Genomic DNA, 27,997 nt, shown 5'->3' on the forward strand with positions numbered 1-27,997 from the left:
ATTCAGTGTCCCCGAAGCTTCGGACCACCGGCGTTGTCTCCTCCCGGCAGAGCCTGGATGTACCGCTGCCGCTCTGGGAGTTAAATTTCATGCAACCATCTCGATGGTGTAACGGTAAGTGAGTAGATTTCGACGCCATCTGTCAAATAAATACACAAGAGGTGGTGGCACGTGCGCTTTCTTGTATCTCATAAACTTAGCTACTCAGTTGCTGGTTTATGGGCGACCCCGTAGTGGGAGTACTTTGAGAATTGGTAAATTACTGAGAGTGGAGTGAATAATAATTCAAGGTCATGTTTGTTTGGCAGCCATGACAACTGAAACTGAAGATAGTGTATTCTCTAACTATACTGCATTCTTGTTGTGTTGCATTTGACTGATTCTGCAGTGCATCCATTGCCTGCTTCATAATTGTGTCTCTCATTATGTTACCCGAGGTCAACCCTACACTAAACCCACTCCCCCCCTCGAAATCCCCCAACCATGTCAAATTACCCAACCCACACCCCCCACAGAGTGCAAGCTGTATCCATTCATTCACTCTAAAGAGAGACACATGGACATTTAGAGGCTGGCAAAGAACATCCTCGCCGCAAATTAATAGGCACACGTGTGGCATGTGGAAGTGGGGCTTCCTCCGCGATTGTTTAACCAAATTATTCAAGTCCCATGAGTTCAATCTGTTTAATATACACCACCCCCTGCCACCTGCAGCACACACAATTCAGACAGGCACTAGACATCCCTACCCTTCCATCCCCCCCGTGTGCACACACACACACACACACACACACACACACACACACACACACACACACACACACACACACACACCTCTATAGTCTGTGGAACAGATGGTGTTGAAGCGGAAGTGGTGTCTCTCTTCCATGTTTGTCATGTTCACAGCCAATTAACGCGCAGCCCTGTGATTCCCTCAGTTGCCACCTCAGTGCCAGTGACAGCTCCCTGCAGAACAAACAACAACAATATTATGTCAAACTACAAATATATGATACAACTCTCGCTTGTGTGGCATATCTGTACCATCTGGACACATTGCCCTGTTGGGGTTTTAACCATAATCCTGTTGAGATGAAAAATGCAATTTTGAGGCTGTAAACAAAGAAATCAAAATGTGTTTGCGGTTAACTGTCCTGAAAAGTCCCACAGAGTTGACACTTCCTGTCAGACATATATAAACATATGTTAAGTATGTTGATCTATATCTGAAAACTCCTCTGTGTGGTGTCTGTGTGGTTTTGGGTTCCCAGCGCTCTGAACACTACCGCAGCATGACGTCTGACGTCTATCACCTGCCGCTCAATGTCTACGTCATTGTGCTGGGCATCGGCCTCTTCGTCTTCATGCTCAGCCTCATCTTCTGCTGCTACCTGTTCAGGTAAGTAGGGGAGGTTTGGGGAGAGGGAGGAGGCGGGGGGGAAAAAGAGTGTGCAAAAAAGACACTTGACATGACAGCAAGAGGTTAATCCTGTGAGAGAGCGTTGGTAGTTTGATTAAACTTTGCAACACATTGTGGTTATAATTCATGAAAAACTAGCTCGGTGATGAGATCTTAATTAATATGTGATGATAGCAGCAATACTGGTGCAAATCTATGTAGCGCTGCCCTGCACAGCTGCTAACGTTGCTACATACGGTCTATAGCCTACTTGTTTAGAGATAAAAAAAACATATCAATCTATTACAGTTGCAGGGCTAATCAATACAATTATGAATAAGTAATATCAGGCTATAGGCAGCTATTTTTTTGTAAAAGGCCTTAAAACTTAAAGTTATAAAGTTAGCAACAGACTAGCAGATTAAGCTAGCTAGACCGTATAAACTGCTACAAGGACAGTGGCCTACACAGGGCTCTCAAGTTTTGAAGACAGGCAAGCGTGAGATTTCCATCAGCACCCGATACAGCTGACCGTTGCGCGCGCCGGCATCGAGCCGAAAAGAGTTGTTGACGGGGGGTGCTAGCGACTATTTTTTTGCTCCATCCCAATGCGCGCAGAACGGCGTCGGAGCTCTGCAGCGGAACAATCGATCGGCGTATTGAGCATCCCTGCATTCAAGCATTAAATAGCGGAGAGGTTTTTTCAGCGTGAGGAATTCGATGTGTGGCGGGAGTGCGTGAGATAAGACCGAAATGCGTGAGTCTCACGCTCAATGCGTGAGACTTGAGAGCCCTGCCTACATATTGGACTAAAATGAAAACTGAATGGATGTGACGAGTTCATGGGACTAAATACAGATTTTGATGAATAACACGGATGACTGAATCAGTGGTTCATAATGTTGTTTTTGTACGCGACACATTAACACAGGGCTCTCAAGTGTCACGCATTGAGCGTGAGACTCACGCATTTCGGTCTTAAGTCACGCACTCCCGCCACACATCGTATTTCTCACGCTGAAAAAAACTCTCGGCTATTTAATGTTTTAATGTGCCGCAGCGCAAACATGAGCTGGCCGCGCTGCCCTCACCGTGGAGGAATCAAGCGCTCCCCTGGAGTTCTGCTGTGAGGTGCCACTTATCAGCCAATCAAAAAAAAGAAATGGGCTACACAATAGCCAATCAGAAAAACAACCGTATCTGTTGTATCTGGGTAAGATTTAATCCAGCAACCAATGAAAATAAAGCATCCTGGAATTGCGCGCGACTGACTGATATCCGAAAATTTCGTTCTGTGGGGGGGGGGGGGGGGCTGATGGAAATGTCACTCTTGCCTGTCTTCACAACTTGAGAGCCTTGTTAACATGTAATGATATCTCCCCGTGAGTGATCGTGACCGTCCTGCTGTTCAGTTTGAATAAAGTTTGAATAAAGCTTCATTTGAATAAACCTGAGACCCGACACAATAATTTAAAAAAACAAAGAATTCAGGGTTTTTAGTTATTATTGTCTACCAGGGGTTTCATCTTGCTCATACTCCTAAGAGTCGTCTCACGGGGGCCTTTTGGGGGGCCTCGGCCCCCAGGTTGGGAACCACTGACTCAAGTTCCATTTGTTACGACGGTCTCTTCTACCGTACAGATGTTGTTCTCCCTCTCTGCCTCACTCAGGTTGAAACAACAAGGAACAAGGGAGCAGTTCAGCTACAATGAGGTGCGTATAATCACTGCAGTCCATCTCACTACGGTGGGGACATGTAACACCGGCTTCTGAGGCACATTATAAATAGCTTAGGCCTACTAATATAGTATTTCACTCTGTTATTGTCCACTGTGGAACCTAACGCAGCTATTTATACTTGACCTTGACGTAAGCCATGTCCTTAGCTGCCCTCTCAGCTGCTCATCCAGCTGCAGTGAGAACACGCCTGTCACAACCAGCAGGTAGCAGCAATGTAGCGCGGTGACAGTTAGTGTCCACAGCTTTGGGGAAGGTGAAACTCCAGCTGCAGCTGTTTTTATTATTCATGATGATTTTTTATATTTCTTCTTAAACTACACGAGCAATAAAAAAAGTACACAGCACTCTTGTCACGTTAGGACGTTGGGACGTTGAACCAAGATCACATGTTTGTTTGGCACCATAGATTTTCTGCCAGCAGAGCTGTGCGTTAACACGTCAATCACATGACAATATTTCTCTTCCCCTTTTTTGCCAACTGTAGGTGGTGCTGAAGGGAACAAGCAAGAAACTGAGCCTCCTAGGAGTAAGTCCTTCTTGCTGCAAAACGCCTCGAAGCATTTTTTGTGTTGCACATATGATGACCTGCATCACGCGTGTGCAGCTGTGCACATGTCACGACCACACTGCGTCTGTGGCAGCTCAGATGTGATTAAAACATGCTGCACACACTCCAAGGAGATGGCCTGAAAATACCTTGCATCTCAAATGCAGCCATTTAAAATATATATGAATATGAATATATATATATATATATTGTAGCTGCTGTCAGAGTGCCTGCTCGGCTCCCTTCTTGTAGAAGAATGAGGACTCCAGGAATAACTGCACTCATTCAAAATGCATAACAAAAAGATCTCCTCTTTTGTGATTTCTAAAAATATTTTTTTCTTTTCTTTTCAAGACAATGGCCCTCGGGAAAAAGTTGTTATGGCACTGTTTTAAGAACTAGATTATGCTTTAAATCTAGGTCAGACTTAATGTATTACTCAAATGTATCTAATTCAATTCAGTTTATTTTGTATAGCCCAATATCACAAATTAGCCTCAGAGGGCTTTACAGTCTGTACACATACGACATCCCTGACCTTTGACCTCACAAAAAAATAAAGAAAATAATCTCAAGAAATAGAAGAAAAAAAATTCAAAGGGAAAAAAGAGAAGAAACCATTGCATGTGACACAGTGAATGTAAATAGAGATGGAGGGATACATCTTTTTTTTTTATATGATCACAAACACTAACCCTACATATTTTGTGTTTGTTTGTTCTTGCAGCAAACCTGTGCGGTGTGTCTGGAAGAATTCAGGAGCAGAGATGAACTGGGCGTGTGTCCGTGCTCCCACGCATTTCACAAGAAGTGAGTGTTTACAAAACTGGAAATAAGATGCAGATCGATGGCAGTCCAATAAGTGTGAAGCTAGTTACGGTGACACTGGAATAGAGGAAACAACGAGCCTCACGGGGACGACAGGACTCGAGAAGTTTCTGCATTTCAGATCTACAACATTTACACCTCGGATTATATTGACTAAACAAACAAGACATCTTATATTACTTGATCTTTCTCACCTTTGGACTACGTCAGACTAACCGGTTGGCTTTCCGTTAGCACTTGAGAGCATCAATAGTCTCATATAGGCAAAGAAAGACAATACAGATTCATCCAAAAAATGACTATAAATGCTATTCTGTTATGCTGGATTGGAAGAAGCTGCATTTTTGATTCTTCTTTGAAAAAAAATCATCTTTGAAAATTTGTTTTACTAATATTTTCCATAAAACCATATTTGTACAAGTGACTGCAAAGGAAATGTTTACAGATCTTTATTGCAGAAAATATGCATTCATCAATGAGGGGTTAACTGCTTTCTTTTTTCGTATTTTTAAAAAGACTTCAAAGTGCACTTTAAAAAATATATCCTTATCCCATGGTAATCTGAAAACAGGACCGCAATTTAACCCCAAAAAGCCACCAGACTCCATAATCGCATGTCGGACTAACCCACCACGATGGCTTCCTCTTAGTCCATAGGGGCGGCTTTAGCTCAGTGGGGTAAGAGGGCCGTCCTGCAACCGCAGGGTTGTGGGTTCGATCCCCGCTCTCCCCATTAGTTGCAAGTCGAAGTGTCCTTGAGCAAGGCACTGAACCCCCAGTTGCTTCCCGGGCGCTTCACCGCAGCCCACTGCTCCTTAATAACTAAGGATGGGTTAAATGCAGAGAACTAATTTCCCCTTGGGGATTAATAAAAGTGTATATTCTATATGGGATTGTCGCGTAGAGATGCTCCTCTTGAAACTAGAGTACGGTGTTATTGTTTGGTAACTAACGTGTAACTGAATCTGTCCCGCCAGGTGCCTCCTGAAGTGGCTGGAGATCCGCAGCGTGTGTCCCATGTGTAACAAACCCATCCTCCGGCTCCACACAGGGAGTACCGAGGGGCCGCTGGATGCGGAGGAGGTGTGAGGGGGAGCCGGGAGAGAGCCGAAACCGGACTCCCCTTCCAGAAAGAAAAAAAAACACACATTAAAATACACGAGGGATGATGGACAGCGGTCAACCTGAAAGACATCTCACAAGAAATGTTGATAGTGATCCGAAGCGGCTGCCCCGCTGCCGCTGGCCTTTGAGCAAGATGCCTTCCTGGGAATTGGATATCGACGGCACCAAAATGATCTGATCAGATCGGTTAAGGCAGTGGGGTGGAATGGATGAATAGGATCTTTTCCTAAAAAAAAAAAAATGTAAAAAATGCTCCTAGTTCTACTTCCATCTTGCACTGGTCACCAAAAAAAAAACACGGCCGCCCAACGGAGCGCCGGATATCACGACAGACCATCGAGTAGGACATCAGGATCAGAATGGATACCTCTAATATCTCAGGGGTGTTACCAATACAGCCAGCACAAACCATCTCAGCCCCGCCCCCCTCCCCCTCTGCCATAACCCTGTGCCACACATGCATCTTCAATACTGCCAACGTATGAGATGCTCCAGCAGCCGGAGGCTGAAACCAAGACCAGCGGGATTACGACCACGAGTTACGTAGACACTATCGTTACCGATTGTGTCCCACGATGCCCTTTCCTTAAAAAAAAAAAAAAAAAAAGAGAGACTGATAGAAAACTAGTCTTGCCTGTATGTAAACATGTCCCTCTATATATATTGTTATTTTGTATTTGTTGCTTTTAAATAAAACGTCACGTAATGTATTGTAATGGCGTTGGATTTATTGAACGGCGATAGCCGGATTAATAGAAAATATTCCCACAAGTGTTTTGAATGACAATGCAGTAAATTCATAGTTATGACACAAGTTATTCTCTTTATAGCGCTCTCTCGTGCAACATTCACTAGAAGGAAATGTCAAATACCAGTTTTCTTTGAACATTTACAGATGTTTGTCCCAACCCCTCTAAACAAATGTTTGACTTCGGTCCATAACAATTTAAAAAAAAACATAAAAGCTTAAGTACAAGCTAGGAAGTTGATTATTTTGAGGAGGAGCCTGTATGAGCACCTGGAGCCACAAGCTCATTTGTGAACAGGTGTGAGGCTCAGACCTCGGCAAACCGCAGTCCACACACACACACAGCGTGGTGTGTATTATTGTGTGCATTCGGTGGTTAGTTGGCGGCCTCTGTGCCTTTAGCTTCCACAAACTCCATGGCCTTCTCCTTGACGGCCTGGATGCTCTCTGGCGTGCCGTGCTTCTTCTCGTACTCCAAAGAGCGCTTGAAGAAGAACTTGATCTTCTTCACTGAAACGCTCAGGTGGATCACCCGATCAAACAGCGCCCTGCGGGAGACACCAAGAAGCGCTCTTTATGTCTGATCATAAAACTTTATGCAGTTAAGACTCAGTTTTTGTCATGCAAAGCATTACGGCTCATTAGTTTAAGTCCAGTTCCCATATATTAAAATACACGATAGAAGGAATGCAACTAAATGTGTTAAAAGCGACGGCAAAGTAAGGGGCGCGGCTCACCTGACTTCCTTCTGCGACCCACGTTTGACCATGAGGTCGATGAAGACGGACCACAGGTCCGTGCGTTTGGGGTAGCTCGTCAGGACTTTGTCAAACATGGTGCGACCTTTCTCCGAGTCGCCATAACGGAACTCCAGCTGAGCGAACTTGGCGATCACGTCCACGCCTGAGAGGAGGCACGACAAAACGGAAAGGTTCAAAACCTGTGGAGATATGCAGCTGGGACGGGGGAGCAGAATCCACACACACACACACACACACACACACACACACACACACACACACACACACACACACACACACACACACACACACACACACACACACACACACACACACACACACACACACACACACACACACACACACACACACACACACACACACACACACACACACACACACACACACACACACACACATTCTGTTAGACTAGAGTTTGGTTCAAGGTATGGGGCAAACCATCTTACTTTCTTTGGAGGGCAGACTCGTCAGCGCCCTCTGCAGGAGAACGCTGGCGTCGTCACTCTGGCCCTGCTGCAGCAGGAAGGTCCCGTAGCTCAGCCACACGGCCTTCTTCTGACGGAACCGCTTCACCATGGTCTTGTACAGGCCCTCCGCCTCCTGGACGACCGCGACATAGAAAGAGAGACACGAGGATGTTGGCGTCTCCATAGCACGGCGTTTCAGCATCGGTCTCGACGAACGCTCCCCCCGGTGGATCGTACCTTGGCCTTGTCGGACTTTGCGTAGATGTCCGCCAGCTGCTGGTACACGAGCACGGGCTCGCAGAACTGCAGCGCTCGCTCAAACACTTTCTTCAGGCTCTCCTCGGTGCCGTACATGTTCTCCAGGTTAAGCAGGGCCACCCACACGTTCAGCTTCTCCTGCTCCTCCCTGGACGAACACAAAAATAAAGTTAAAACCGGGCCTCAACACGGATGTGGACACACTGCTTTACCGCCTCACCCCAGCAGATACAATCACTATTCTTAAAAGGCAGGGTTCTTACACATTTTGACCAATGGATTTCCAGGACTTTTCCATGACTTTAAAACAAATTTCCATTACCAAACTAAAATCTCGGTATAAACATAAAAAATATAGAACATTATGCGGATTGATAGCGTACGCCGGCTTATATTTTGAGTGTCTTTCTTTAAAAAACATATTAATTATTTCAAACTCGGCGTAAATGAACATGAGATTATAACAAATTTCCATGACTTTTCCCAAACTTTTATGATTTAAGTTTTTTCCATGACTTTTCCAGGCCTGGAAATGACCATTTTACAATTCCATGACTTTTCCAGGTTTTCCATGACCGTACGAACCCTGAAAGGGCTGAAAGCATCCGGTCCAATCAAACACCATGTCAAAAATAAAATGTATTTTCTCAATGACAAACAGTTGATCTAGAAGTCAAATCACCTAAAGGAGATGGTTTTCAGGGCCCGCTCGGCCACGGCGCGGGCCTGCTCGATCTGGGTGGCCTGCAGATGGTGAGCCATGTACTGGAGCCAGAGCAGGGAGCTGTCGGGGGAGGCGAGGAGCAGGCGCTCGAAGGCGCCGCCATCTTGGGGCCGCAGGCTCGGATCCATGAGCTCCGTCTCCCGCTGCACCAGGGCCTTCTCCGCCGCCTTCTGCTCCTGCTGGAGCTCGTGACGAGACCTCTTCTGGGGCTGGCGGGAGGCGAAAGACGGGGAGGACGGACGATGAGTTTGATGGCGGAATGTGTTTCGATGCAGAGAAAGGAGAGATGTTTCGAAATTACAAAAGACGCCGAGAGATAATCTTTAAGCTGATTGACAGAGAGTTGAATTTCTCGTTGTTGTGTATTATATTCAGTCAATCAAGACAATATTATTCTATATAATATTCAAAACAGAAAGACTGAAAAGGTATTGGTAGAAGCAAAAATGCTTATATATTCCTATCCTAAATTATTATAATCAAATAAATCAGAGAATTATTATAAAATAAAGAAAAATAATAAATAAGATAAAAAATGAAATATTTTTATTTTATGTTTTTACATACATTCCTTTAATAAACCTAAGACTATACATGCGTGTATATCTTGTGGTCGGCTCACCTGGCTGCTCCCGTCTTGGTCCTCTTCGTCACTGGAGTCGGCATCCTGCGCCGCAGAGGCCGGCTTCAGGGAGCTCAGTTGCACGTCCCAAGAGAAACCTGAAGCCACCTGCAGCCTGGATGGACCCGATGAGCTGGGAGCCGCCCGCTGACGAAGAGGAGGAGGAGGACATTTATCTTAAGGTTCTAAATAATAATATTACTCGACCAACTCTATGGAGATGTGTATGAATGTGAAAAACAGCAGTGCAATCGCTTACTTTTAAAGAACCAGATTTGGGTTCTTCTTTATCCTTCTTCTCCTCCTGCTCTCTTAAGTACACTTCCACTCCGCTGTCTGCGTCATCGGTCTTTGCTTTCTTTGTTGTCTTCTTCTTTTTTGAAACCTGGGACTGAGACATGGAACCACAGTAAAGACGACCATCAAAGATTAAACTAGAATGGGCACTCGGTAGAGCGCATACCTTCGCATATCACAAGATTGGGAATTGAATTATGAAAATTTGGCATTAGTTGCATGCCAATTGGATATAAATTGACCGTGCTTTGGGAAAAATAAGATTTTGACCTTTTCATGACCTTGACCTTGACCCTTGACCCGATCAATCCCAAAATCTAATCAAATGGTCCCCAGATAATAACCAATCATCCCACCAAATTTCATGCGATTCGGTTTAATACTTTTTGAGTTATGCGAGGAACACGCATACAAATAAATAAATAAATACACGGCGATCAAAACATAACCTTGCGCATTTTCAATGCGAAGCTAATAAACTGCAACACACACACATAGAAGGGAATCGGTGACCATTAAGAATTTCTCAGATTTGAATACGGTCAGATTTAAGGATAATGAATGATAACTGAAGATGCCGTTGATCCATGTGAATGGAGTTAACCTCGGCGTGGCGGTCGCCCTCTGTTACCTGCTCACTCTCGGACGCCGCACGCTTCTTCTTCTTCTTGGAGTCGTATTCCTTCTTCTCCTCGCCGGTGAAACACAGCGGCAGACCGAGAGACTCCGGGAGGACGTCTGGCTTCCCGGTGTCCTGCGGGAGCAGAGAGAGGTGGACCAGCTTCTCCTTTTCGTCAATACTGAGAACAAGAATAGAAAAGGAGGTGAAGACGTGATGACGGCATTGATTGTCACCTAAAAGCTGCACTGGGCAAAGATGTGGAGAGACACTCCATCAGCATCACGGTGCTAGATTCTTCCCATTGGTCCAAAATTAATTTCCCCATCCATTAAATTTAGTAATGTTTGTTGTGATGACTCATCCTTTTTGACCTTATATATTTTTTAAATATTATATTTTCACAATGCAAGAGAACATGCAAAAGCATACTGAGCACACTATATTTAACATTACAGAAAAAGAAAAGAAAAATACACAAGTAGATTAATTAATTAAATTAATAAAGTAAATGGATAATTCCCACTCAAAGAGAAAAATTCAATACAATTCAATAAATAAAAAGTTGGTGCATCGGATGACACAAGCACAGAGATACCACAATGACACAGTGCCCAATTCAGAGCTCAGAATATTTAGAGTCCTCTGGTTTTGCTTTTATATTTTGAAACGCTCTGTGACTACAGAAACAAACCCGGGGCTTCATTTGTACCTGTGGATCTTGGCCGTGAGCAGCGTATTGCGAGTCAGGTGCTCCGAGAAGATCGCGTGGTTCTTGACAAAGTACTTGGAGGAGAGCTGGAGTTGAGCTCTTCCCGTGATGCTCGATGACAACCTGGAAGAAAAACATGAAATGAAGACATACATAACTGAACCTGGAACGACATTTTCTACAAATATATGAAGCAAATTTGTCCTTTTAGAAGTATGTATGCTTCTATGGAGTTTAAATATGAATGCAATATCTAATGCCAAAGAAAGTTGAAGCTAAAGTTCAGTGCTGGGTAACTTACCGGATGAAGATCCCGTGCTTCCCCGCAGACTTGATGTAGCCTCTGATGAGCTGGCCGGCCTTCAGGTCGTCTATAGACATAACTTCTGGGTCCTTCGCTGGCTTGGACTGCTGGGGGTTCAGCCTTGAGGAACAAAAGTTACGGTCAACCAGATGTATTTCATGAGAAGTTGACACCCAAAAATGTACAAACCCAAGGGGAACTCGCTCTTACCTCGATGGCCGCAGAGACAACTGCCACTTGCCATCGTCATTGCCAAGGATGAAACACCTGAAAAAAAAAAAAGAGGCAAAAATAAACTCAACTTCAAAATAATCTAAATGGTATTACAAGTATGATAGTTGTACCGAGATACATGTTGTATGGTAGCTGCTGGCATAGTGAAACAACAGCAGCACAACCATCACAAAAAGCCTCGAATGAGTTAAACAGCTTATTCTGTTTGACCTGAACTACAGTCAACAAGTTAAATAACTTAGTTACAGTTTGTAATTGAGGTCAATGTTCACCACACATTAGAAAGGTCGCTGACCTCAACAGCTGATCCTTGCTGTACGCGGCCAGTGGGCTCGGCTTGTAGGCGTCCGCCAGCTCGGTGATGGCGACTGTTCCCATGTTGCCAGAGGGAAGTTTGACCAGGAGGCCGTATGGAGGGAGAATTTTAGCCACCGTCCCCAAAGTCACGCCGCCTTTCTCCAGCTTGTGAGCACCTTGAAAACAAAAAAGAAATACAAAAATCGGATCAAATTGCCGTCTGTGTATTTCGATGAACAATCTAAAACAACGTTGACTACAGACCTGTGAGCGACAGCATGAGACGTTGAGGTTTGGACTTCACTTCGATCACTTTGGCGACGACCACTTGGCCGAGCTCGAACAGCCTCTCCGGGTGGCTTGCGTTCTGAAAACAAGCAGAATTTAGAGAAATAATGTAGGTTCATCTCATCTTTTCTCATTTTCTCTCACGTTTTAACGATAACCTTCGAGGGATATACATGTGAAATGCTATAAACTTACTTTTAGATCGGTGATCATGTCCAGCAGCTCGACTGTCCCGGTGACAGCCGGGCCGATGGTGACATTCAAAGTCTTCTTCTTCGGAATAAACTGGAGGCAGAAGCATGAACACACAGTGTTGCTCCATTGAAGTCGTTTTGGATTTGTAAACTTATGATACAAAAAGTGCCTTGTGGAAACTGAGAAGTAAAACAAGCTACGGCAAGTTTCCCAAACTTACCTTTGATACAAAGCATGTAATTTCTTCCCCGACCGTATAGGCTTCTAGTTTCTCTTTTGCTGGAACTGGTGGAACTAAATCTTGACTCTGATCCAATTTTCTGGAGAGAATAATAATACAAAAATTAAAAATAAATAACAAATGGACCAACCACAAAAAGGTGTTGCAGTGGGGTGATAGAAGATTAAAAATTAAATTAAATACACATCCTGACATACATTTAGAACAACCCTCATATTGCCACAGGATCATCTCATTGTTATTAGCATTACTAATCTGCATGATATTTTATAAAACAGTGTCAGGATGACCATTTTAAAATTCCATGACTTTTCCAGGTTTTCCATGACCGTACGAACCCTGAAAGGGCTGAAAGCATCCGGTCCAATCAAACACCATGTCAAAAATAAAATGTATTTTCTCAATGACAAACAGTTGATCTAGAAGTCAAATCACCTAAAGGAGATGGTTTTCAGGGCCCGCTCGGCCACGGCGCGGGCCTGCTCGATCTGGGTGGCCTGCAGATGGTGAGCCATGTACTGGAGCCAGAGCAGGGAGCTGTCGGGGGAGGCGAGGAGCAGGCGCTCGAAGGCGCCGCCATCTTGGGGCCGCAGGCTCGGATCCATGAGCTCCGTCTCCCGCTGCACCAGGGCCTTCTCCACCGCCTTCTGCTCCTGCTGGAGCTCGTGACGAGACCTCTTCTGGGGCTGGCGGGAGGCGAAAGACGGGGAGGACGGACGATGAGTTTGATGGCGGAATGTGTTTCGATGCAGAGAAAGGAGAGATGTTTCGAAATTACAAAAGACGCCGAGAGATAATCTTTAAACTGATTGACAGAGAGTCGAATTTCTCGTTGTTGTGTATTATATTCAGTCAATCAAGACAATATTATTCTATATAATATTCAAAACAGAAAGACTGAAAAGGTATTGGTAGAAGCAAAAATGCTTATATATTCCTATCCTAAATTATTATAATCAAATAAATCAGAAAATTATTATAAAATAAAGAAAAATAATAAATAAGATAAAAAATGAAATATTTTTATTTTATGTTTTTACATAAAATAAAATAAATATACACTTTTATTAATCCCTAAGGGGAAATTAGTTCTCTGCATTTAACCCATCCTTAGTTATTAAGGAGCAGTGGGCTGCAGTGATGCGCCCGGGAAGCAACTGGGGGTTCAGTGCCTTGCTCAAGGACACTTCGACTTGCAACTAATGGGGAGAGCGGGGATCGAACCCACAACCTTGCGGTTGCAGGACGGCCCTCTTACCCCACTGAGCTACAGCCGCCCCACAAACATACATTCCTTTAATAAACCTAAGACTATACATGCGTGTATATCTTGTGGTCGGCTCACCTGGCTGCTCCCGTCTTGGTCCTCTTCGTCACTGGAGTCGGCATCCTGCGCCGCAGAGGCCGGCTTCAGGGAGCTCAGTTGCACGTCCCAAGAGAAACCTGAAGCCACCTGCAGCCTGGATGGACCCGATGAGCTGGGAGCCGCCCGCTGATGAAGAGGAGGAGGAGGACATTTATCTTAAGGTTCTAAATAATAATATTACTCGACCAACTCTATGGAGATGTGTATGAATGTGAAAAACAGCAGTGCAATCGCTTACTTTTAAAGAACCAGATTTGGGTTCTTCTTTATCCTTCTTCTCCTCCTGCTCTCTTAAGTACACTTCCACTCCGCTGTCTGCGTCATCGGTCTTTGCTTTCTTTGTTGTCTTCTTCTTTTTTGAAACCTGGGACTGAGACATGGAACCACAGTAAAGACGACCATCAAAGATTAAACTAGAATGGGCACTCGGTAGAGTGCATACCTTCGCATATCACAAGATTGGGCATTGAATTATGAACATTTTGGAATTAGTTGCATGCCAATTGGATAAAAATTGACCGTGCTATGGGAAAAAGAAGATTTTGACCTTTTCATGACCTTGACCTTTGACCCAATCGATCCCAAAATCTAATCAAATGGTCCCCGGATAATAACCAATCATCCCACCAAAGTTCATGCGATTCGGTTTAATACTTTTTATACAAAGAAAGAAATAAATACACGGCGATCAAAACATAACCTTCCGCATTTTCAATGCGAAGCTAATAAACTGCAACACACACACATAGAAGGGAATCGGTGACCATTAAGCATTTAGCAGATTTTAATACGGTCAGATTTAAGGATAATGAATGATAACTGAAGATGCCGTTGATCCATGTGAATGGAGTTAACCTCGGCGTGGTGGTCGCCCTCTGTTACCTGCTCACTCTCGGACGCCGCTCGCTTCTTCTTCTTCTTGGAGTCGTATTCCTTCTTCTCCTCGCCGGTGAAACACAGCGGCAGACCGAGAGACTCAGGGAGGACGTCTGGCTTCCCGGTGTCCTGCGGGAGCAGAGAGAGGTGGACCAGCTTCTCCTTTTCGTCAATACTGAGGACAAGAATAGAAAAGGAGGTGAAGACGTGACGACGGCATTGACTGTCACCTAAAAGCTGCACTGGGCAAAGATGTGGAGAGACACTCCATCAGCATCACGGTGCTAGATTCTTCCCATTGGTCCAAAATTAATTTCCCCATCCATTAAATTGGATTTAGTAATGTTTGTTGTGATGACTCATCCCTTTTGATCTTATATATTTTTTTAATATTATATTTTCACAATGCAAGAGAACATGCAAAAGTATACAGAGAACACTATATTTAACATTACATTAAAAAGAAAAGAAAAATACAAAAGTAGATTAATTTATTAAATAAATAAAGTAATTGAATAATTCCCACCCTCAAAGAGAAAAATTCAATAAAATAAAATAAATAAATAAAAAGTTGCTGCATCGGATGACACAAGCACAGAGATACCACAATGACACAGTTCCCAATTCAGAGCTCAGAATATTTAGAGTCCTCTGGTTTTGCTTTTTTATTTTGAAACGCTCTGTGACTACAGAAACAAACCCGGGGCTTCATTTGTACCTGTGGATCTTGGCCGTGAGCAGCGTATTGCGAGTCAGGTGCTCCGAGAAGATCGCGTGGTTCTTGACAAAGTACTTGGAGGAGAGCTGGAGTTGAGCTCTTGCCGTGATGCTCGATGACAACCTGGAAGAAAAACATGAAATGAAGACATACATAACTGAACCTGGAACGACATTTTCTACAAAGATATGAAGCACATCTGTCCTTTTAGAATTCTGTATGTTTCTATGGAGTTTAAATATGAATGCAATATCTAATGCCTAAGAAAGTTGAAGCTAAAGTTCAGTGCCAGTTACCGGATGAAGATCCCGTACTCCCCCACAGACTTGATGTAGCCTCTGATGAGCTGGCCGGCCTTCAGGTCGTCTATAGACATAACTTCTGGGTCCTTCGCTGGCTTGGACTGCTGGGGGTTCAGCCTTGAGGAACAAAAGTTACGGTCAACCAGATGTATTTCATGAGAAGTTGACACCCAAAAATGTACAAACCCAAGGGGAACTCGCTCTTACCTCGATGGACGCAGAGACAACTGCCATTTGCCATCGTTATTGCCAAGGATGAAACATCTGAAGAAGAAAAAAAGAGGCAAAAATAAACTCAACTTCAAAATAATCTCAATGGTATTACAAGTATGATAGTGGTACCGAGATACATGTTGTATGGTAGCTGCTGGCATAGTGAAACAACAGCAGCACAACCATCACAAAAAGCCTCGAATGAGTTAAACAGCTTATTCTGTTTGACCTGAACTACAGTCAACAAGTTAAATAACTTAGTTACAGTTTGTAAGTGAGGTGAATGTGCACCACACATTAGAAAGGTCGCTGACCTCAACAGCTGATACTTGCTGTACGCGGCCAGTGGGCTCGGCTTGTAGGCGTCCGCCAGCTCGGTGATGGCGACTGTTCCCATGTTGCCATAGGGAAGTTTGACCAGGAGGCCGTATGGAAGGAGAATTTTAGCCACCGTCCCCAAAGTCACGCCGCCGTTCTCCAGCTTGTGATCACCTTGAAAACAAAAAGGAAATACAGAAATCGGATCAAATTGCCGTCTGTGTATTTCGATGAACAATCTAAAACAACGTTGACTACAGACCTGTGAGCGACAGCATGAGACGTTGAGGTTTGGACTTCACTTCGATCACTTTGGCGACGACCACTTGGCCGAGCTTGAACAGCCTCTCCGGGTGGCTTGCGTTCTGAAAACAAGCAGAATTTAGAGAAATAATGTAGGTTCATCTAATCTTTTCTCATTTTCTCTCACGTTTTAACGATAGCCTTCGAGGGATATACATGTGAAATGCTATAAACTTACTTTTAGATCGGTGATCATGTCCAGCAGCTCGACTGTCCCGGTGACAGCCGGGTCGATGGTGACGTTCAAAGTCTTCTTCTTCGGAATAAACTGGAGGCAGAAGCATGAACACACAGTGTTGCTCCATTGAAGTCGTTTTGGATTTATAAACTTCTGATAAAAAAGTGCCTTGTGGAAACTGAGAAGTAAAGCAAGCTACGGCAAAGTTTCCCAAACTTACCTTTGATACAAAGCATGTAATTTCTTCCCCGACCGTATAGGCTTCTAGTTTCTCTTTTGCTGGAACTGGTGGAACTAAATCTGGACTCTGATCCAATTTGCTGGGGAGAAAAATAATTACAAAATTCATAAGAAATGGACCAACCACAAAAAGGTGTTGCAGCGGGGTGATAGCAGATTAAAAATGTAATTAAATACACATCCTGACATACATTTAGAACAGCCCTCATATTGCCACAGGTTCATCTCATTGTTATTAGCATTACTAATCTGCATGATATTTTATAAAACCGTGTCAGTATAACTGGTTTGACACTAATAATGCTGTAAATGTACTAATTTGCTTCATGGTTAAAAAGATATTCAGGTACCTGTGCAGTATATCATTATTATATAACAATACTAAACACAATTACCTCGGTATGAGTGTGAGCTCAGGGATGGTGTATGTAAATCTGGCATGGGAGAAGGGCAAGTATCTGAAACATAAGAAATGGGAGATTAAATTCAAGTTAAATACAACTTAAAAAATAATACATCGGAAATCATCACATTCCACTTTACACTGTTATAGTGTCCGTTGAATCAAGAACGGAATTAAAACAAAACGGGTGACAAAAGAAGGAACATGCCATTAGAAATGCGTCCTCCAACACGTTACCTGCGGCCGGAGGCCTCGCGCCCTCCGATGACCCTGGCGGTGACCGCGCTGCCCTTTTTGACCGTGGACGTGGGGAAGGAGCCCTGACGCACGTCGGCAAGCTCCAGCAGCTCAGAAACGTGCACGTTGCCCGTGGCGCCGTCCTCCAGAGTGACCTGGATGGAGGTGGGCTTCACCGACCGCACGACACCGCGCACCGTATCCCCAAAGCGGTGACCCTTCTGGTTTTCCGAGGTCGGGCGCGTCGTGCGCTTCCACGACACGAGGGCGAGCCCCTGCAGCTCCTGGCAGCTGGGCTCGATGACCTCCACGGCCAAAATCATCCCCGCCTTCAGCCGGTCGGACTCGGACAGCGACGTCTCGTTGAGGTGGCCGGTGGTCTGGATCACGGTGAGCTGCGCCGTGTCGCCCAGAGAGATGACGGAGAAGTCTTTGTCGATGTGCTGCATGGTCGCCGTGTGCTTTGATCCTTCGGCCAGCTGTCAAGAGATGAGATGAAAACCAACATCGCAACAGAACAATAGCAATAACTACTAAATATTATTAGAATCCGAGTGCTCTAATATATATAATATATCGAGTACATTAGTGTGAAATATCCGGAGGCGTTGAGGAATGTGTGTTCAGTCCAACTTTCTTTTGGAAAGAATACTCACGGATTTCTTCTTGGCCACCAGCTTGGGTCGGATGGACACGTGGACACAGGCGGACAGGACGTCGACGTGGAGGACGACGGCCGTAACCTTCTGACCCGGGGTCATATTAACGCCTGGAAACAATTACAATTACATCCAGCAGCTTTCACAAAGGGATTTAGCAAAAAGACATTTTAAAAAAATCAAACATAATATACTGAAGATAACAGTTCAGCAGATGAGAGACGAGTCCCATCCGCAAGGGCCGGGACCCGCTGGTCTCATGCAGGTGAGAAGACAATCATCTGCTTCACAGGGTTTTAATGACTTTACTCCACAGGGGGTAAAAGATGCTTTTGAGTTCTGTGAGGATCCAGTGTTTTTGGAGTTTGACCCTCTGCATCCACTCGACTATATTGGTGATCAACAATGCAGCTGCATCATCGACCACATTATTCAGCTTGATGCAATCAAACCATAACAACTCTGATTCCAGCCTGTTGCTGTTACGCATTGCAAGAAGCAAACATGTGAAGGCAAAGACTATTATCACAAAGGAACAGGAAAGACCCCCAGCTTCCAGTGTTTGGGCCTTCCAGAGAGACCAGAGCACAGCGCCTTAACCCTCCTGTTACCTTTAGGGTCAATTTGACCCCATTCAATGTTTAACGTCGGTGTTCTTTGGAGTCAATTTGACCCCAGGCTGTTTTTCACTGTGTCAAACATATAAGAAATATCAACTCTTTTTTAATATATTGAAAGGGCTATTTCGGTAGTCAACAAACAAACATGAAGTACCTCACACTTAAACTTGGGAAGCAACATTAATTCTAATAATTTTCTGGAGGTTTTAATTGCTGGGGTCAAATTGACCCCGAGGGTAAAATATGTTAGTAAATGTGAAGGTAACAGGAGGGTTAAAGGAAAGGGGGACTAGACGTGGGGAGGAACAAGATTTAAAATACATTTCTGCTTAAATACACACCCGTGGCATGGTGCTTGTTTCCCATAATGGTGGCACCGGCCAAATCGTCAGACTTGAAGGTGGCGCCGCTGTCGTTCACAGCGTCTACGGTCAACTTCAGCTTCTGACCGACGGTCAGAGCGGCGAGCTGCTGGCGAGGATCGCTGTTCTCTGAGAGCGACGACGGAGGCAACGGGACGTTAGACACCGCAGACAAACTTAAAACATGAAGATATAAAAGACCGATGAGCTCATACCTCTTGTAGCTAACATTTCATTCACAGCTTTTCGTTCCTTCAGGCCATTAATGAGCCTCGTCTGGGCGTCGCCCTCTGGAGATATGACCTCGGAGATCTTCAGCGTGAGCAGGAAACGCCGTTTCTCCACGTCCAGGTTGCTCACTTTGGCGAACACCGTCTGGCCCAGCTGGAAGGCGCATTTTGGATCGATGAGGAACTTGTCCGTCATGGCCTAGAAAGAGGCAAAAGCGGGGGAAGAATTTTAGCGGGGGGAAAATGGATAAAAAGGCGTGGAGTTAAAGTAAACGTAAAGCCGTTTTACTTACAGCCGTGGGGGCAAGACCAACGAGGCCGTATGGAAACTCCACAAACACGCCATACGGCATGATGTTCTTGATCCAGCCAATCAGCTGCATTCCAACCGTGACTTCAGAGAAGTCCTTGGCAACCACTCCCTCCTCCAGCGACCATCTCACCGTTGGTTTCTTGGTGATGTTCTTTAACAGAACAACTCAGGAAAACGACCACAACAACAACAATTTCCCTGCTTTTCATGAGTAGGAAATGTATTTCCCGATGGGCGGTAAAATAATGAATACTGTGCAGAATCAATCAATCATAGCAGGTTGAGGTTATCTCCTCAGACTTTTTTCCTTTTTAGAAAGGATACGATGCTCCGTTTGTTCTTGCCGTAGCAGACGAGGTTTGAGATGTTGTCTCCCTCCTGCAAACTCTCCCACAGCAGAGGGCAGTTGGACAGGTGGTCAGAAAGGTGCATTGTGGGTAGTATGGCAAAGACCTCATCGGGGAGGATGGCCACCTCCAGACCGTTGATGGACTTTTTCAGCACTTTAGCATCCAGCCGCTACATCGCACAAATACACACGTTGAGGTAAAAATCATAATGAATTGAGATGAAAGAAAAATAAAAAGCAAAAAAACTGGAGACACTTACCGATCCCACCTCACAGTCCAACTGGGCGACGGCAGCTTCTTGTGTGTCTCCCTCCACCACGGCCTTAAATGACAGCACCAGCTTCGCGTTGTCTGGGTCAGACTGAAGAACTTTAGCCTTCACCACCTGGACAATCAACAGAAAACAAACAACTTATGAGATGCCGAATTCTTCACAGTCTCGTTGATAAAAAGGTTCCCAAACATCTGGAATAGAGAAAAGAAAAGAAAAAAGGCACGATCCTCTGTGTCCATGCTCATCGATCTCCTCACCTGGCCCACGTAGAAGATCTCCTCGGGGTTGATGATTGGCTCAGAGCTGAGCTGGTTGGTGGGCACCAAACCTTTGACGTTGTTGTAGAAACGCACAATGCAGCCAAAGTCTTTGATGCAGACGATGAAGCCGTGGGACACGCGGCCAGGACGGGCGTCGTTAAAGCTGAGGAACAATGGCAAGGTGCTTTCAAGCAGAGCCTTCTTCCTGGTCAGGTAGAGCTTCTTGTTCTGTGCATCTACTGACAACACCTGTAGGAGCGTATTCACACAACATGTCAAAGATGAGCTGTGTTCTCGTGGTTATCTCAGAGGCGTTTAAACAAAATATGGACTCACCCGACACTTGATCTTCATGCCCTCCACGTACTTCTTCTCGGGGTTCTTGAGGAGGATGTCAGACAGGTGCGTCCGGGGCACCATGCCTTTGATATGGTCAGTCAGGTGCACGATCATGCCGTGATCAATCAGGAATGACACGGTTCCCTGAGAAGGGAGACACGTGGAAGACAGAAACAGTGTCAAAGATAATAGACACTAGGACTAGGCAGGAAAACTATATTAAAAATGACAACATTATTGGAGAGGGTATTTAACTGTATATTTTTATTATTATTTATATATATATATTTAAAATATATTAGGGCTGTGAAACGATTACAATTTTTAATCGGGTTAATCACAGGTTTTTGTGGATTAATCATGATTAATCACATATTACCGATATTCTCGGTATATTTTGTGAGAACATAGAGATTTATGACAAAAGACGGATATATACATTTATACATTCTTCTATACAATGGTGCTGCAACTCAGCAGTTATTTAGCAGTTTTCTTCCATATAGAACATTAATACATCTTCATCCTAAACAGAATGTTTAACCCTCCTGTTACCTTTCGGGTCAATTTGACCCCATTCAATGTTTAATGTCGGTGTTCTTTGGGGTCAATTTGACCCCAGGCTGTTTTTCACTGTGTCAAACATATAAGAAATATCAACTTTTTTATTTATTTAAAGGGCTATTTAGGTAGTCAACAAACAAACATAAAGTACCTCACACTTAAACTTGGGAAGCAATATTAATTCTAATAATTTTCTGGAGGTTTTAATTGCTGGGGTCAAATTGACCCCGAGGGTAAAATATGTGAGTAAATGTAAAGGTAACAGGAGGGTTAAACAGAACATTTTTCTCTTGTTTGTCAACCATGAACTCCACCATGATACAATCTAAAGGCCTCTAGTCTTCCTCTAGCAGCTGCTGAGGCAAACTGACTGTGTGGGTTTTCTTCATGAACTGGGCCGTGATGAAAGGGACGGCGGGGACACCGCTGCAAAGCTGAAACCTCACCGGCCCGGACACGGACAGGTGGACAGATTGATAAGTGACATTTTTTTTGCTCGGTCCCGATGCGCGCGCACGGAGCTCTGCGGCGCGAGACGGAGATCGATAAGTGTTAACGCAACGCGAAGAGACAGAAATGACATGCTGCTGTGGAGATACGATCAACAACAGACGTTTAGTTTAATAAAAGAACAAAGACGTGCTATAGAGAACATGTCAGGGGCGGGCCAATCTTTTTAATGTCATGCGATCTACCAACACTACGCCGCGATCGACTGGCAGGTCGCGATCGACGTGTTGAGACCCTGATCTACAGGAAGTAAAAGTCGTAACAAGGTTTCCGTAGGTGAACCTGCGGAAGGATCATTACCGATGAACAGACCGTCTGCATGAGAGCGGACAGAGTTCAGATTGAAGTGGTGTATTGGAAGCTCATTTTGCAAGTGACTTTTTTTTCGTCCCGACGACCAACAACAGACGGATTGGAAGCTCATTCTGCGCATGCGTTAAATGCGGTAAAAAAAAAAACTAGTTAAACCTGTAATTGAATTAACGCGTTATTTTTCACAGCACTAAAATATATATATAAAAAAAATATAAATTCATATACATATAAATAAATAAATAATAAATACAAATATATATAAATAAATAAATTAGATTTTTATATATATATATATAAAAAAATACATACATATTAAAAATAAAAAAATAAAAATATATATATAATATATATTGATGTGAATGTACCCCTTTAATTAATGAGCTTTTGAGGTTCCTTGTCTTTAAGCTAAGCTAACTGACGGCTGGCTATATTTTCATATTTCACAAATGGAAACAAAAGTGGTATTTCAAACCCAAATCTAACTGTGCAAGAAAGCAACTAAAAGTGTGTCTCAAAGTGTCAAACGAGTGCTTTGATGGCGATGCTTTATTCTTACCTCTACGACCTGACCGGCCTCAAGATCGTGATATCTGAAAAAACGCCTGCCAATCACACTCCTGAAATCAAGAGAGAAGACGATGGTCAATACATCACATTGGAAGAGTAGAAGCTATTGCTACTGTGGAACAACACGCATGAATGGAGGTGCAACATACTTCCGCAGACTAACGAAATGCATTTGCTCCATGGCGCTGAAGTCCAGGATCCTGACAGTGTGCTCACTCATCGCCAGTATTCTGTTCTCATTCGGTAGCGTATTGGACTCCTTCAGGTGGTTCCTCTGTCAAAACACTTGAGTTATTACCGTAATGCCAAGTCAGCAGAATATTCAGACAGCATTTATTCTTCCTAATAGTCAAAACAGGCTTTAATATTCAAAACATCACTGGGACTCACATGTACAAAGGCCACCGTTGCGTCCGGCATCTCCACCATGCCTCCAGACCTGTTGTGCATGGCGGTTATCTTGCAGTCCTTCACCACCTCTCCGATGCGTTCGCCTCCAGCAGGAGTGTGGTCAATCGTCGTCCCGGGGTGAACGAGGAAGCTGCGCAGGCTGAGGCCCACCAGACGGGTGGACGGGTCCACGTACAGCACACAGGCTCGCACCTGGGTGGATTCATGCAAAACAACAGTTAGCCGACCAAGTTCATTGAGGAAAACGCACTGTGATCCGTTCGCTGGTAACATTTAACGCCTTCATTACCTTCGCATTGAAAATGCCGGAAGGTTATGTTTTGATCGCCGTGTATTTATTTATTTATTTGTATGCGTGTTATTCGCAAAACTCAAAAAGTATTGAACCGAATCGCATGAAATTTGGTGGGATGATTGTTTATTATCCGGGGACCAGTTGATTAGATTTTGGGATCGATCGGGTCAAAGGTCAAGGTCAAAGGTCATGAACAGGTCAAAATCTTTCGCAGAACTCAAAAAGTATTGAACCGAATCGCATGAAATTTGGTGGGATGATTGTTTATTATCCGGGGACCAGTTGATTAGATTTTGGGATCGATCGGGTCAAAGGTCATGAACAGGTCAAATCTTCTTGAATCACATGGAATTTGGTGGGATGATTGGTTATTATCCGGGGACCATTTGATTAGATTTTGGGATCAATCGGGTCAAAGGTCAAGGTCAAGGAAAGGTCAAAATCTTTTTTTTACCATAGCACGATACATTTTTGTCCAATTGGCATGCAACTAATGCCAAAATGTTCATAAGTCAATGCCCAAGCTTGTGATATGCGAAGGTATGCGCTCTACCGAGTGCCCATTCTAGTTTAGGAATGTTTTGATGAGGTGAAATTGACCAGACCAGATTGAAGAGCCGAGAACATGGATGGATCAGTTTTTACCTGAGATCCCTCAGTGTAGTTGGAGGTCTGATCTGGCTCCATGTGGAGAAAGTCCACCTGGCCAGTGAAGGAGGACAGGAAGTCCAGGATCAGACCATGTTTGGTCACCTGCAACAACAACAACAACATGTAGACGTTAGTCAAATGAAAAATGGCGGCCACTGAAGTTGTGATTGTGATTCTGACTCTTGGAGCGAATATACACTACCGTTCAAAAGTTTGGGGTCACCCAGACAATTTCATGTCTTCCATGAAAAATCACACTTTTATTCATCAAATGAATATAAAATATAGTCAAGACATTGACAAGGTTAGAAATAATGATTAATATTTGAAGTATTAATTTTGTTCTTCAAACTTCAAGCTCAAAGGAAGGCCAGTTGTATAGCTTATATCACCAGCATAACTGTTTTCAGCTGTGCTAACATAATTGCACAAGGGTTTTCTAATCAGACATTAGTCTTCTAAGGCGATTAGCAAACACAATGTACCATTAGAACACTGGAGTGATAGTTGATGGAAATGGGCCTCTATACACCTCTGGAGATATTTCATTAGAAACCCGACGTTTCCACTTAGAATAGTCATTTACCACATTAACAATGTATAGTGTGTATTTTTGATTAATGTTATCTTTATTGAAAAAACAGTGCTTTTCTTTGAAAAATAAAGACATTTCTAAGTGACCCCAAACTTTTGAACGGTAGTGTATACAAAGGTGACAGTAGATGGTAGTTCTACTATCCCAGCCTTCATGCAGTAGAACCCAAACAGTCATTGTTTTAACACCTACAGTATATGATGGAGAAAGAAATTTGAAATAAGTTCCAATATATTTATTGAACCCATGACCTACTAACTGGGTTTCTTGAAAAGGTAAACTTGTTTATATATATATATATATATTATTATTTTAATTTTAAATGTTTTCTTTGTTTATTAAATCCTAATTTAAAATTTTGATTGGATTCACATGCTCTTCCTATTTTCCTGAGTAGATACATATATACGTTTTTCAGACTTTAATGTGTTGATGAGCTTTCAGTAGTTTGATGAAACAACATAGAAGCTACAAAGAAGACGTGTTGTAGTCAATTGAATTTTTCATATCAGGAACTATTTTTTTCTGAACCTACATGAATGCAGCACCAACACTTTATCTCAGTATGTTAATTAATGAGAGTGAAACATACTGTAATGCATTCCGGCACTGAAACTTTTAGTAAAATGGAGAACCGGACCGTATCGGCCTACTTTCAGCCCTGACAGAAGATCATTCAGTGGATGAAACAAAACAACTCTAGGCAGCCACTTATCCTCTTAACCTTCGAGAGACGTTACCAAAATAAGAGGCGTGTCTCTACCTTTTTGATGGTAGCTTTGACGAGAAGGCCAGGCATCAGGTTGGTGAGGTTCCAGCCCTGCTCCGATTCAGCACAGGCCTGGGCGGGCGTGCTGACAGAAAGGCGGGCCAGACGCCCTTCGTTCTTTACGTCTTCCACTTTAGAAATCAAATACTGACCCACTTTCAGCGCTGGAGACACGAGAACACACAAAAGCTTGTGACATGTATTCTTACTTCTTTTAAATCGGTTACTTTTGGACTGTAATGCTGAAAACTGGGAAACAACTGCGTTACTACTACTCTGCATCTCAAAAGATGCCACCGATTTGAGATTATTTCAACAGTAAATGTCAAATTAAATGCCGAGTCATACCGTCTGCGTTGTTGTGTTGGTCTTTCACTGCTTTCTTTGGCAGGAAGGCTTTGGTTCCACTGAGGCCAATGTCAACTATGTAGCCATGATCCTCCACACTCTCCACACACCCACTCAAGACCTGAGTTGTCACACAATGACATTACGATAAATTGTTGAATTTAAATTGTTTTACCAAATACGTAGCTGAAGATCACTGGTGACTCACCATGCCAGCTTTCATAGAGCCGGAGGCGATCGCCTTGTTGACCAGCTTTGGATTGATTGACAGCTTGATGCTAAGGGAGCCACTTTTGGCGATATTCAACGTGGCAATCACACACCGCAACACCATGCCAGGGAAGAAGAGATCTTGTAGTGAGCAGAACTCCTGTGAAGTAAAAACACAAGATACATTTTTTTTTTAAATTACAAGACATCCTGGCACACGAGTAAACTCTCAGACATAAAAAAGGTTGATATATAACCCTTAGTCGAATGTAAGTTACTATCTGATTTGACCTCTGCATCAGCTGACTCCAGCTGCTCGCTCAGCAGCTTGGTGTAGGAGTCACAGATGTGCATGATGCTGAGGAAGCCTTGCATGCCACAGGGCAGGCCGACTGTCACCTCAAAGTCAGTTACATCCTTCACACAGCCAAGCATCAGGATGCCCTCCTTCAAATTCTGGGAATGCAGAAAAAGCACACAATATTAAACTTCAATACTGAACTTAATATGCTTTTGATTCCCAGTTGTCCAACACTAAAAATCATTTTACCTACTTATCACATTTTGACAAATTATAAAACACCCGCCGGCTCTCGACATATGCATTACCTTAATGTGGAGGATTTCCACACATTTGGCCGGTGCATTCAGCGTCAGACCGTCTCCTTTACCCGTCTTCAACTTCTTGAGATTCTTGTTGGCATCTTTGCTCACCCCTTTTCTTTTCTTGGTCTCGGCTTTTTCGTTTGACTGCTAGAGAAAAGCAAACAATCTTTCACTATGGAGGTCATTTTACACAAGTACAACAATTAAAAATCCATACTTAAATACAGAGTGCGTGTGAAAGGAAAGTGATAAGAGGGCACAACCTCTGATGAGAAAGAAACTACTTCAACATTAGCAACGCACTGATTTGAGGAACACATTGCCTGTTATTGTGTTATAATCCTCATCATTTAAACTGTTACCCAGTTCCATGGAGGCTTTTGCAACACCCTGGGATTTGTCCTGACAAAGTGAAGCATGTTTTACAGGGGTACAGATATAAAGATAGAACAGATTAGTATCATACCTGGAATAAGTTGTCCACTTCTGTCCGATGCACCACTATTTTGCTGTCGATGGGCTTCGTTGCCTTCCCTCCTCGAGGGAAGTCTTCTTCCACTGACGCCATGTTGGATGTTCTTTTAATTTCTAAATAAAATCAAAGACAGTTTCCCCGTTTTAAAACCGTTAACCTGAGCTGATGATACACAACGTGAGGTAATAAGTAGTCACGGATAAATGGACCCAGTTTGTGCTTCTCATGCAACTCAATCATCCTTTTTTTTTTTTACATTACTAATGAAATAGATGCATAACAATGATAGCATCATGGGAGACACACAGCAGCTTGATGCATTCAACACATGTAAACATATTAACTAATTAGTTAAAAATATATAACCAAGTCCTCTAGAATCGGATTCAATACCGCTGTATATAAAAACGTTGTTACAACTCAAGACCCACGAGACAACATTAGCTACCTTTATCGTATTTGAGCACTATGGCTAAACATAAAGCGTGTTTTCCAGCACAAAAGGCCTATCAGATAGAGAGTTAAACTCGACTTCGATCTATACTTATATCAAACGGTTCTTTCCGTGTTTATCATGAAACGTGTCCTTACATTAAATCTCCGGCAAAACTCACATGTTGTTCAGCAACACGCTATGATCCCAACCCGGAAGAAAAACTAGAGTGGGCGTTCTTCTGTCTCCAATCAGAGAACAGAAAAAGTGATTGACTTCAC

At 43.5% G+C, this 27,997-nt stretch overlaps 2 protein-coding genes across 2 annotated transcripts; one reads left to right on the forward strand and one right to left on the reverse strand.

Annotated features, from left to right (window-relative positions):
* The first annotated feature begins 23 nt into the window (after positions 1 to 23).
* zgc:175214 (uncharacterized protein LOC557610 homolog) lies at positions 24 to 6,355 on the forward strand. The gene is made up of 6 exons (XM_056408923.1): positions 24 to 114; positions 1,272 to 1,399; positions 3,070 to 3,112; positions 3,624 to 3,665; positions 4,414 to 4,496; positions 5,492 to 6,355. Exons 2-6 carry the CDS (start codon positions 1,293 to 1,295, stop codon positions 5,601 to 5,603), a joined length of 387 nt encoding a protein of 128 aa, XP_056264898.1. The 5' UTR covers positions 24 to 114; positions 1,272 to 1,292; the 3' UTR covers positions 5,604 to 6,355.
* Positions 6,346 to 27,897, reverse strand: pdcd11 (programmed cell death 11). Its single transcript, XM_056408919.1, has 47 exons — positions 27,875 to 27,897; positions 27,275 to 27,396; positions 26,812 to 26,955; positions 26,494 to 26,658; positions 26,201 to 26,362; positions 25,993 to 26,113; positions 25,639 to 25,808; positions 24,275 to 24,382; positions 23,314 to 23,526; positions 23,073 to 23,197; positions 22,913 to 22,973; positions 20,965 to 21,111; positions 20,626 to 20,877; positions 20,354 to 20,479; positions 20,069 to 20,263; positions 19,725 to 19,895; positions 19,417 to 19,630; positions 19,181 to 19,330; positions 18,217 to 18,329; positions 17,561 to 18,039; positions 17,316 to 17,378; positions 16,901 to 17,000; positions 16,681 to 16,770; positions 16,462 to 16,564; positions 16,196 to 16,373; positions 15,876 to 15,932; positions 15,663 to 15,785; positions 15,367 to 15,489; positions 14,655 to 14,823; positions 14,011 to 14,142; positions 13,752 to 13,898; positions 12,842 to 13,092; positions 12,386 to 12,485; positions 12,166 to 12,255; positions 11,947 to 12,049; positions 11,681 to 11,858; positions 11,362 to 11,418; positions 11,149 to 11,271; positions 10,848 to 10,970; positions 10,148 to 10,316; positions 9,479 to 9,610; positions 9,220 to 9,366; positions 8,556 to 8,806; positions 7,853 to 8,021; positions 7,595 to 7,748; positions 7,125 to 7,290; positions 6,346 to 6,935 (listed from the first exon to the last, which is right to left on the reverse strand). Exons 2-47 carry the CDS (start codon positions 27,374 to 27,376, stop codon positions 6,764 to 6,766), a joined length of 6,888 nt encoding a protein of 2,295 aa, XP_056264894.1. The 5' UTR covers positions 27,377 to 27,396; positions 27,875 to 27,897; the 3' UTR covers positions 6,346 to 6,763.
* Positions 27,898 to 27,997: the final 100 nt, after the last annotated feature.

Source organism: Pseudoliparis swirei, chromosome 24 (genome assembly GCF_029220125.1).
Source record: "Pseudoliparis swirei isolate HS2019 ecotype Mariana Trench chromosome 24, NWPU_hadal_v1, whole genome shotgun sequence".
NCBI lineage: Eukaryota > Metazoa > Chordata > Actinopteri > Perciformes > Liparidae > Pseudoliparis > Pseudoliparis swirei.